This window comes from Babylonia areolata, chromosome 3 (assembly GCF_041734735.1).
Source record: "Babylonia areolata isolate BAREFJ2019XMU chromosome 3, ASM4173473v1, whole genome shotgun sequence".
Lineage (NCBI taxonomy): Eukaryota > Metazoa > Mollusca > Gastropoda > Neogastropoda > Buccinidae > Babylonia > Babylonia areolata.
In genome coordinates this window covers 41361653-41373628 of record NC_134878.1, presented here as the reverse complement: position 1 = coordinate 41373628, position 11976 = coordinate 41361653, and the positions used below count along the sequence as shown (strand labels likewise).

The window sequence follows — 11976 nt, the reverse complement described above, 5'->3', positions numbered from 1 at the left end:
AGTGAAGAGAGAGAGAGAGAGAGAGAGTTACACGTGATTAATCAAAGTGAAAACACATTACAAGCACAGCCTATAAAAAGGGACGAAGAGGAGACACTACAACAAATATAACGAAATCATTGTTAGTATACAGCTGCTTAAAGATATGTTGACATACGGCGTTGTATCAATGTTTATTCAAAATTGATGTGCAGGGCACGGTGTCTGAGGAACCTAAAAAAAAAAAATTTTTTTTTTTGATACAAAAAGAACTTTTCGTCAAAGGTGTCACGTCTTGTTGATGCATTGCAATAAAGGATAGAATTGCTCACAAGAAACACTGAAGGAACGATCTGTGCGGTACTGATATGTTTAATGGTATCGTGATAAAGAGAACCCGCCTTCTTTCTTCCCTGACTGATCGTAACACCATGGCTGGTTGGGATACATATGTTGGAATCCACTCGGTGACCCGGTCTATTCAGGTAAGTCAGGCGCGCGCGCGCGCACGTGTGTGTGTGTGTGTGTTTGTGTGTGTGTGTGTGTGTGTGTGTGCCTATGTGTGTGTGTGTGTGTGTGTGTGTGTCTGTGTGTCTGTGAAAGTGTGTGTATGTGTAACAGTAACAACAGCTGATTAAAAGCTGATCCAAACTCCGTCTACGCCGCAGTTTACATAAGAGCAGGTCGGATTCGCCACTTGACTTTTGTTTCGCCTAACCGCCGTTTCTATTTCGCCTATCCGCTCTCTCTCTCTCTCTCTCTACACACACACACACCTATGAAAAATGTGATATTTCTTGTTTGTGCTTTAAAACGCGCACATACACGTACGTACACGGGAGCACTCACACTCACACACACACACACACACACACACACACAGAACAGCTCAGTACATTGGCGAATCGGGATCACTAACTCAGTGACAGCCAAATCGGGACCAGGCATACTGGGATTAGGCAGTTGAGGATGACACCATGGGCGAGGAGTGAAGGTGAGGGGAAGGGGGGATGCAGGGGGGAGGTGGGGGGGGGGGTGTTCGTTGGCCCCAGTCCCGTGTTCAGAGCCATCAGTCAATCGGCGGAAGTGACATGACTCATTTCCACTGGTTGTCACATCTCATGACAAATAAGTGCTCAACCCCCTCGTTCACCCACGCCATCTAGCTAGAGAGCAGTGTGGGTTGTGCTTATTGCACGAGATTTTCAGTCTGTCTCTTGTCTCAGTTCAGGCTGTCACTGAACTGAGATCAGCCTCTTCCTTGTCAACAAATGACAAGATTCTGGGCTTTTCGCCCGCGACTGTCAGAGGAGGCAGCCGTGCCAGTCTTTGGCTCTCTTCAGGGCTGTTTGCCCGTCTGGACGCTTGTAGTGGGGATCAGTTTCCTCCGAGTGGTCGTGGTCTCTGTGTTCTCTGTGTGAACTTCCAGCTTTGGGGTAGTGGTACCTCTCTGGAAGTGGTTTCAGCATTCCCACTTTCTTGTTTATCCACGGACTTCCCTACTCTTCCACTGACCCTCCACTGTCTCCCCGGGAACCCCTCTGCCTGCCTTTGACTTCCTTGGTCCAGGCTTCCGTTGGCTGCTGCCGCCTGCCGCTGGCTTCCGTCGCCAGCGTTCTCTGGCCTGGCGCTCAGCTGTCTGGGTGTTCTGCTCTTCGTCTTCGTCATCACTGCTCTTCGTCTTCGGCGTCACTGTTCGTGTTCGTCGTCGCTGTTCTTCGCGTCTGTCGTCACTGTTCTACGTCGTCGTAACTTACTGTTCGTCTTTGTCGTCGCCGTTCTTCGTGTTCGTCGTCGCCGTTCTTCGTGTTCGTCGTCGCCGTTCTTTGTGTTCGTCGCCGTTCTTCGTGTTCGTCGTCGCCGTTCTTCGTGTTCGTCGTCACTGTTCTTCGTGTTCGTCGTCGCCGTTCTTCGTGTTCGTCGTCGCTGTTCTTCGTCGTCGTCACTTACTGTTCGTCGTCGTCGTCACGACAGCATTAACGTTGTGCTTGTTTCCTTATCTTAAAGCTCTGTTGTTTTTTTTGTGTGGGTTTTTTTTTTTTTTGTGTGTGTGTGTGTTATATTTATCCATTGTTATTTAAGTGTTGTTGCAGCTGGGGTTGTGGTTATTGTTTGTGGGCAAGCTAGGTGTGTGATTAAACAAATGTATGTGAACCCCGGATTGTTGTAGTCTGTGTTTGTGTTGTCCGGGTGTTAGTGCTGGGCTGGGTGGGGGTTTCTAGTCCGCTCTCTTATAGAGCGTGACAATTTGGTGGAGATGCGGGGTACGTTAGGTTAGAGTGGGAGGGGGTTGGGTGTAATCGTTTTGTCTGTTACATGTGTACATATCCTGTATGATATCTGATTAAAATTATGCTGTGTCACTGGAAGAATGTTTGGGTGAGGTTATGATAGACACCTTACCTGTTCAAAAAGTTAGCTGTTGTTCAGGCACTTGATTTCGGCTGTTGATTTTTGCCGAGTTTGGTTTGCCTTTCTCGCATTCTGCGAGGAAAAAAAAACCAGAAAAAAAAGGGGGGGAAAAAAATGCCCACTGGGCGACAAACGGCTGCGGCCGTCACTCCCGGGTCAAAGTCCCAGATGGATAAGTCGAGTACCTCTACTCCTTCTCAGATAGATAAGTCAGGTTTGTCTGGATGGATACGGGGTCAACTGAAAGAGGATGACCCAGGTAGTCTATCTGATGATGGAAGGAAAGGGGACACTGTTCCTCTATCTCACCAGGATCCTTACACAAAATTCAAAGCCATGGGTGCTGACATGGGTTTGACTGGTGAGGCCCTTGCACGGTTTGTGGTCGATGCTGCTGCTAAGGAGGAAGAGCGCGCAAATAGGGAGGAAGAGCGCCGTTACAGGCGCTGGAGGGATCACAGGGAGGATGAATATAGGGAAGAGGAAAGACGGTATAGGGAGAAGAGGGATGAGGAGGATAGGCAGCGGTTTGAAAGGAAGATGGAATTAAAGCAAGAAGAGGTCGAGGCTCAAATAAGCCAACCGTTTTCCTTTGCTCCTTACGATGGGAAGGGTGACTTCGACGATTTCCTGACCCATTTTGAGAGGGTAGCGCTTCTCAATAAGTGGAAGCCAAGTTCATGGGCGGCTCGCTTAGTAACCTTGTTACAAGGTCGAGCTAGGGACGCTTGTCTGCGAGTGCCTCCGGAGAGACTTCATGACTACGAGTCATTGAAAGCTGCTTTACTCCGCGAGTTTCGGCTAGATGCCCATGCGTACTGCAAGCGTTTCCGATCGATGCGGAAGCTTGCAGAAGAGACCTTTATCCAATTTCTGGAAAGGCTTAAGGTCTGTCTGTCTCGCTGGTGCACAGCTGCTGGTCGCGATTACGACAGTGCAGAGGACCTAAGGGACTTGTTCCTTCAAGAACAGTTCCTAGCTACCCTTAACCCTGACCTCGTCAGTGAGGTTAAGCGTGAAGATCCAGACAGGGTGGAGGATGTCGCACGCATTACCTCGAAGGTTGTCAGTGCCAGGAGAGCGGGACGGATGGCTGAGAGTGAGGCACGAGCCTCCAAGAAATCCAGCGATCATGGTCTTGGTGCCAAACCTCATGCAGAGCAAAAGGCCGCATCTCTTGGACAAAGTAGTTCCGCTCTTATCGACAGCTCAAGGGGTGTCGAGAGAACTAGAGGAGTTACCTGTTTCCTCTGCGGGAAACTTGGACATGTGGCCAAAGAGTGCCGCCAGCGGAAGAAGGTTTCCCTTGTGGCACAGCCGAGCTTTAGGCAGCAGGGTTCCCATTCCCCACCTCCATCTCTTTGCGTTAACTGTGCTGCAAAGCAGTACTCGCCACGATGTGAGGCTTTCGTCAACGGGGTTTCAGTCCCGGCTTTGCGAGACACCGGAGCTCACATGGTTGTCGTTGCACGCCATCTGGTCAGTCCAGATTCTTTCACTGGAGCGACTGTCCGTGTGGTGCTGGCCGAATCGAGATGCACCTCTGTCCTACCCATCGCCAGAGTAGATTTCCAGTCTCCTTTCGTGGAAGGCAGGCTAGACGTGGCAGTAATGGAGGCTCCTGTGGAAGAGGTCCTTATTGGCAATACTGCCTGGTGCGAGAATGGCACTTCAGTGCCCGTGCCAGTTTACTCGGACGCCAGTCTTGTGGGTGCTGTGGAGACGCGGGCCCAAGCAGCTGCCAGGGCTAAAGAGTTACCTCCCTTGCCTGTCAAGGACATCCAGATCCATGTGTCTAGACAGGACCTAGAGCATCAGCAGGATAGCGATCCTGACCTGTGTCAAGCTCGGGAGCTGGCTGTGTCTAAAGCCGTCAAAAAGACACGATCTGGAGAGGTCATGTACTTCAGGAAGCAGGGAATACTGATGCGGCGTTTCAAGGACCATCGGGGGGAAGCAACCCAAATCTGTGTTCCTAAGGAACTGCGTTCCACAGTGTTGCTTCTTGCCCATGAAGCCCCCATGTCTGGTCATCTTGGGGTTAAGCGCACGCAGGGAAGAGTTTTCCCACATTTCTACTGGCCTGGCATGTGTGCTGACATTCGGCGTTTCGTCCGTTCTTGTGACAGATGCCAGAAGACGGTAGCTAAGGGTCGAGTCCCGAAAGTGCCACTCGTCAAGATGCCCCTCATTTCAGAGCCCTTCAGTCGTGTAGCTGTCGACATTGTAGGACCTATATCCCCTTCATCTGAGTCTGGCAACAGGTACATTTTAGCAATGGTCGACTATGCCACCAGGTACCCAGAAGCTGTCGCTCTCAAACACGTTTCGGCTGAAACTGTGGCTGAGACGTTGTTCACCATGTGGACACGAACAGGTGTTCCTGCTGAGGTTTTGACTGATCGTGGTTCTCAGTTCACAGGCAGTGTCATGCAGGAAGTCTATCGCTTTCTGTCTGTGCGGGGCTTGACCACAACCCCCTACCACGCTCAGTGCAACGGGTTGGTGGAGCGTTTTAACGCTACTTTGAAGGCAATGCTGCGGAGACTATCGCACGAGAAACCTCGAGCCTGGGACCGCTGGATTCCCGCTCTGTTATTTGCCTACAGAGAAGTTCCCCAGGAGAGCACTGGCTACTCGCCTTTCGAGCTGCTCTATGGGAGAACAGTACGGGGTCCCATGCAGATCCTCAGAGAACACTGGCTCCACCCTGAGAGGCCAGAAATTCAGACTGCTGCTGAATACGTGGTAGAACTGCGAAACAGAATCGCAGAGTCCTGTACCATTGCTCAGCAAAACCTCGAAAGGGCATCAAGGCAGTACAAGGGTTATTTTGATGCCAAAGCAAAGCAAAGACAGTTCGCTGAGGGGAGCAAAGTACTTCTCCTTCGCCCCACCAAACAGAACAAACTGGAACTTGAATGGCAGGGTCCATACACTGTTCTGCGTCGTGTGGGCATCGCAGATTATTGCGTTCGGATTGGCGAGAAAGAAAAGCTGTACCACGCCAATCTGCTGAAAGAATACATTGAGCGCACTCCTCGAGGGACTGTGGCTCTGGCTGTGATTGAAGACCCAGAGGTCTGGGAAGGAATGAGGACAGTGGAACGCGACATTCCACTCATGCCCCTGGAGGCAACTGAAGGTCCGGAGGATGTTGTGCTGGCCGCTGATAACTCCTCACTGAAAGAGGCCATTCGTGAAATGACTCGAGGGTTTAGGGACGTTCTCACTGACTTGCCTGTCTGTACGAACCTCGAGACATGCACGCTCAATCTCACCTCCGACGCCCCTATTAGGGCTAAGCAGTATCCACTGCCCTACTCCCAACGTGAGACGATTCAAGAGGAGGTCCAACAAATGTTGAAGATGGGCGTGATAGAGCCATCCTCGTCCCCATACTCCTCTCCTATCGTCCTCGTAAAGAAGAAAGATGGAAAGGTACGGTTTTGCGTCGATTTCCGTTGCATCAATAAGATAACCGTGTTTGATGCTGAACCAATGCCAGATGTAGAGGCACTGTTTTCCCAGTTATCAGGGAAAAAGGTGTTCTCGAAGCTAGACCTTTCAAAGGGGTACTGGCAGATCCCCATGGCGGAAGCTGATCGCCCTAAAACAGCTTTCACTACTCCTCAGGGACACTTCCAGTGGTGTGTAATGCCGTTTGGCCTCAAAACTGCTGGCGCAGTATTTTCCCGCATGATGCGGAAGTTAGTACTGCCTCTCAACAGCCCGGACGTGGACAACTTCATGGACGATGTTCTTATCTCCTCCGCCGATGAAACACGGCATCTAAGGCTCTTACGCAGTGTGCTTTCCCGGTTGCGTGATTGCAAGCTGACAGCACGGCCCTCCAAATGTTTTCTCGGCCACAGGGAGTTAGACTATCTGGGTCACCATGTGGGTGCTGGGAAAATTTGGCCAGATGCAGAAAAAATGGAGAAGATCCGAGAATCACCTCGTCCCTGTACGAAACGACAGCTCCGAGGGTTTTTGGGCCTCGTGGGGTTCTACAGGAGGTTCGTTCCTCAGTTTGCGGAAATCGCTCTTCCCTTGACTGAGAAAACCAAGAGCAAGGAGCCAAACAAAGTTATCTGGGATGAGTACTGCGAGAGAGCTTTTCTGCAGCTCAAACAAATCCTCTGCAGTAGGCCAGTTTGCTGTCTCCCCGATCTGTCCAAGCCTTTCATACTGCGGACTGACGCTTCGAACGTGGGGTTGGGAGCTCTTCTGCTCCAAGATCAAGGTATGGGTGCTCAACCAGTGGCGTGTGCCAGTAAGAAATTGAGCCCAGCCGAACGCAATTACCCCACAATTGAAAAGGAATGCCTGGCTCTTGTGTGGGGTATTCAGAGGTTTGAACCCTACCTCTACGGGAAGGAGTTTGTCGTCCAGGTGGACCATGCACCGCTGCAATATCTAGACAGGGCCAAAACGGTCAGCGGCAGACTGACGCGCTGGGCTCTACAGTTGCAGCCTTTCTCGTTCAGGGTGCAAGCCATTCCTGGCAAAGAAAACGTTGGTGCTGACTTCCTCAGTCGTCTGCCAGAGTTGGATGAAATATGATCTGAATACGGCCCAGTTTGAGTGTTAACACCTGAATGAGGCAGCTGTATACTGGCCATGTGTATCTCTTAATACTACTTATTAGTTGGTAAGGTTGGCAATTCTATAATTTGCAATTCATCCTGTTATTCCAGACTTCATAATTTTGATGATGTTGTTGTTGTTTTTTCATGTAATTGTTTTGCCTTTTCCTTACATTTAGTTTCAGGAGAGCAGTGTCTTGGCATATGTCTCTGAGAGGACATTGTGGATGATACGGCAGTGGGAATGTGTGTTATTGTGTTTGTCATTCTGTGTGACATGGTTATAATTAAGTTTCAATCTTCGTTTGAACTTGTGAGGGAGGCTGTTGTCACATCTCATGACAAATAAGTGCTCAACCCCCTCGTTCACCCACGCCATCTAGCTAGAGAGCAGTGTGGGTTGTGCTTATTGCACGAGATTTTCAGTCTGTCTCTGTCTCAGTTCAGGCTGTCACTGAACTGAGATCAGCCTCTTCCTTGTCAACAAATGACAAGATTCTGGGCTTTTCGCCCGCGACTGTCAGAGGAGGCAGCCGTGCCAGTCTTTGGCTCTCTTCAGGGCTGTTTGCCCGTCTGGACGCTTGTAGTGGGGATCAGTTTCCTCCGAGTGGTCGTGGTCTCTGTGTTCTCTGTGTGAACTTCCAGCTTTGGGGTAGTGGTACCTCTCTGGAAGTGGTTTCAGCATTCCCACTTTCTTGTTTATCCACGGACTTCCCTACTCTTCCACTGACCCTCCACTGTCTCCCCGGGAACCCCTCTGCCTGCCTTTGACTTCCTTGGTCCAGGCTTCCGTTGGCTGCTGCCGCCTGCCGCTGGCTTCCGTCGCCAGCGTTCTCTGGCCTGGCGCTCAGCTGTCTGGGTGTTCTGCTCTTCGTCTTCGTCATCACTGCTCTTCGTCTTCGGCGTCACTGTTCGTGTTCGTCGTCGCTGTTCTTCGCGTCTGTCGTCACTGTTCTACGTCGTCGTAACTTACTGTTCGTCTTTGTCGTCACTGTTCTTCGTGTTCGTCGTCGCCGTTCTTCGTGTTCGTCGTCGCCGTTCTTCGTGTTCGTCGCCGTTCTTCGTGTTCGTCGTCGCTGTTCTTCGTGTTCGTCGTCACTGTTCTTCGTGTTCGTCGTCGCCGTTCTTCGTGTTCGTCGTCGCTGTTCTTCGTCGTCGTCACTTACTGTTCGTCGTCGTCGTCACGACAGCATTAACGTTGTGCTTGTTTCCTTATCTTAAAGCTCTGTTGTTTTTTTTGTGTGGGTTTTTTTTTTTTGTGTGTGTGTGTTATATTTATCCATTGTTATTTAAGTGTTGTTGCAGCTGGGGTTGTGGTTATTGTTTGTGGGCAAGCTAGGTGTGTGATTAAACAAATGTATGTGAACCCCGGATTGTTGTAGTCTGTGTTTGTGTTGTCTGGGTGTTAGTGCTGGGCTGGGTGGGGGTTTCTAGTCCGCTCTCTTATAGAGCGTGACACTGGTAATGCTCCAGTTGGGAAGCGAGTGTCCTATACACGGACCGAAAGTTTTACCCCTCCCCCCCCCCCCCCCCCCGGACACCCCACCCCCCTTCCACTTGACCTTCAGTGTCGGTCTAGATGCTAGTCTTTCGGATGAGATGATAAACCTAGGCCGGTCCTGTGTAAAACATTCACTTTGCGCACGTAAAAGAACCCACGGTAACGAAAAGTGTTGACTGGCGATTTTCTGTAGAAAAGTCCACTTTGATGGTAAAAACACATACATTTGCAGACAGAAAAAAAGGATGGCATTGCACTGTGGTGAAGCGCTGTCCGCGGGACGAGCAGCCCCAATTTCACACAGAGGAATCTGTTGTAACAAAATAGCAATACAATACAATACACTACTACTACTAATCTAATTTATAAAGCGCCTTTACATGTAAACCATGCTCATTTGCGATGTACAATGTAAGTGCCAACGTTCAAAACAGGCATTCAAGCACTAAAATGAAAAGGAGAGAGAAAAAAAAAAACAACCCAATACAATACAATGCAATGCGATACGATACGACGTAAGAGATATGAACCAAAGTAAACAATGAAATCCACTGCGGCTCGATTTGTCAAAGAAGGTGGGTGTGGACTGCTTTTGACGACCAGCACACATAAAGACAGACTGACATACAGACATATTCTCATACACTGTCCACCCTCCTGGCACCCCGGCCCTGTTCTACACAGGGAATGGTTTCTACTAATAGTAATAACGACATGAACAACAACAACATTGATTGTCTCAGTTCCGACTTCAACATGCTCGTGTGTGTGTGCGCGTGTGTGTGTATGTGTGTATTTACGAGCGAGCGCGCATGTGTGTGCGTTAGATAGAGAGAGAGAGAGGAGGGGGAGGTGAGGGTGCAGGGGGTGAGGTGGGGGTTTGGGAGAAAGAGAAAGGAAATAAGTTATACAATGCTAACTGGTTGAATGGCTTTGTTTTGTACTTTTTTCACCAACATTGTGGGAGGTCGATGGACGTATATAGTTAATAGGGGAAAAAATAGATGAGAGAGGAAAATAGAGAGAGAGAGAGAGAGAGAGAGAGAGAGAGAAACAGATAAACAGACAGACAGACAGGGATGGGGAGACAGAGAGGGTGGCTTATTTAATTGCTGTGACAATTGGCTAAGTGGCAACACATTTCGTTCATTCTCCAACGCCGTGGGAGGTCGCTAATGACACTCGTAACAAGGAGATGGGGTGGAAAGAAAGGTTGGGTAGAAAGGGAGAGAAAGAGGGAGAGAGGGGGAGACAGGAGGGTAGAGAGAGGAGAAAGTGAAGGAGAGAAACTAAACGAAACAAATTCCATTTCAGGAGGTAGTGGAATAAGAGAGGGAGGAATTGAGAGCGGAAGAGCGAGAGAGAGAGGGAGATCGGAAGAGAGAGGAGAAAGAGAGGGGGAGAGAGGGGGGGGGGAGAGATCGGAAGAGAGAGGATGAATGAATGAATGAATGGTTTATTCATTTATAGGCCATTCCCCATTATGAAAGGGTGTCACAAATTCTTCACAGACATCGCATCGTGCATTGTAAAATGACATACGTTCAGCTAACATAAATATATCATACCTTCTTTCAAGTAATATACCCTCACTTAAGTAATACATAAAACACACTATGAAACATATACGAAATGCTAAATACTATCTCTTACATGCGTGGTTAACAACGCTCAGTTAAGTTATACACATCGTCCGTTACTGGATACATTGGATACACTAAGACATAAGAACAGATCGGAGCTCAAACGATTTATACAGATAAATTGATAGGTTTCTAATAGTTTCTTCATGCGCTGATGCCATAAGTAACGACAGTCTAAAGAGAGAGAGAAAGATAGAGACCGGAAGAGAGAGGAGAAAGAGAGAGTTCGGAAGAGAGAGGAGAAAGATAGAGAGATCGAGAGAGAGAGGAAAAAGAGAGAGAGAGAGAGATCGGAAGAGAGAGGAGAAAGAGAGAGAGATCGGAAGAGTTAGGAGAAAGAGAGAGAGAGAGCGTGCGCGAGAAAGGGTGTGAGAGAGGGAAGAAAAACAGAGAAAGATCAAGACAGAGAGGGGAGAGAAAGCGGGGGAGGGGGGGGTAGACAAAGAACGAGGTGGAGAGGGAGGGGAGAGAGGAGAAAGAGGGAGAGAGAGAAGAGAAAAGACACAGAGAGAGGGAGAGAGACAAAAGGATAGAGAGTGGTAGAGAGAGGAGAGGAAAGACAGAGAGAGAGGGAGAGAGACAAAAGGATAGAGAGTGGTAGAGAGAGGAGAGGAAACGGGGCAAGGAAATGATAAGGGAGAGAAGAAAGAAGGCAATCGATGGGTAGAGAAAGTGTGGGGAGGAGCGACAACGAGAAAGAGGGAGATGAGGAGGTAAGACAGATAGGGAGAGTGGAAGAAAGTGGGAAAGACATAGGGAGAGAGAGAGGGGGGGGGGGAGGGGGGGGGGGGGCGGGGAGAGGACAGGGGGGAAGAGACAGGGAACACAAAGAGAGGGAGCCAGAGAGAGAGAGAGAGAGAGAGAGAGAGAGAGAGAAATGACAGAGACACAGAAATAGAGACTCGTGCAGACGCTAAATCATATTGATGGAACAACTAGTTGAGTGACCATTCTTTTTCGTTTTGTCTTGTTTTGGTAGTCTCCAGCAAAGTGGGTGGTCGCAATACCATCATGAGCATACGTGATTAGCACACGTCGAGAGTTAGATAGATAGATAAACAGCGTGAGAGAGAGCAGCCGGATGAGGAGGAGGAGGTGGAGGAGAGAGAGAGAGAGACAGAGACAGACAGAGAGAACAGAGAAAGACAGAGACATACAGATATATGTTTATCATATTGATATGAAAACTGGTTGAGTGACCTTTTATCTCCTTTAAAAAAAATGTTTTTGTTGCGTTTCGTATTATTTTCTTTTGTTTTGGTAAATTCCCGGCCCAACAAAGTGGGTGGTCGCAATACCGTCACGAACTTACGTGCTTATCACACCAAAAGAGAAAGAGAGACAGAGACAGAGACAGAGAAAGAGAGGGAGAGAGAGAAAAAAACCCACAGAGACACAGAGGAAGATGGAGAGAGAGAGAGAGAGAAACGAAACGCAATAAAACGATTTTAAAAATTTTAAATTTAACCAGGGTGTTGATGTTGTACAGCTTCATGGTTGCCCGCAAGGCTTTGTGCCATACCCTGTCGAAGACCTTAAAATCCACGAAGACCTGGCAGAGGTCTCGCTGGTGTTGTTGGTACCTCTCACACAGTACCCTGAGGCTGAATATTAATTTCATTCTGTTGTGTTGCGCCCTGGTCTGAATCTGACCTGTTCATCTGTAATGACTTCCGCTTGTGGTTTCAGTCTGTCCGGAATAATTTTCAACATAACATTGCTCGGATAGTAGGGTAGCTGGTAGGGTAGTTTTGGTATTGTTGTAGATAGCCTTTCTTGGGGAGAGGAATGACAATAGAATGGGTCATATTAGATAACAAAATACATATACTTCAAATGAATTGAAAAGGGG

The 11976-nt window shown here is 48.9% G+C and overlaps 1 protein-coding gene across 2 annotated transcripts in view; it reads left to right on the top strand.

Annotated features, from left to right (window-relative positions):
- The first annotated feature begins 238 nt into the window (after positions 1–238).
- The window catches only part of LOC143279988 (protein patched homolog 1-like), a 156756-nt gene continuing 145018 nt past the window's right edge, over positions 239–11976 (top strand). For both annotated transcript variants that reach the window (XR_013054979.1, XM_076584392.1), the window contains exon 1: positions 239–464. Coding sequence is in view for 1 of the 2 variants with exons in the window: in XM_076584392.1 (XP_076440507.1) it covers positions 348–464 (117 nt within the window). In the remaining variant the exon portion in view is untranslated. The remainder of the gene's footprint in view (positions 465–11976) is intronic.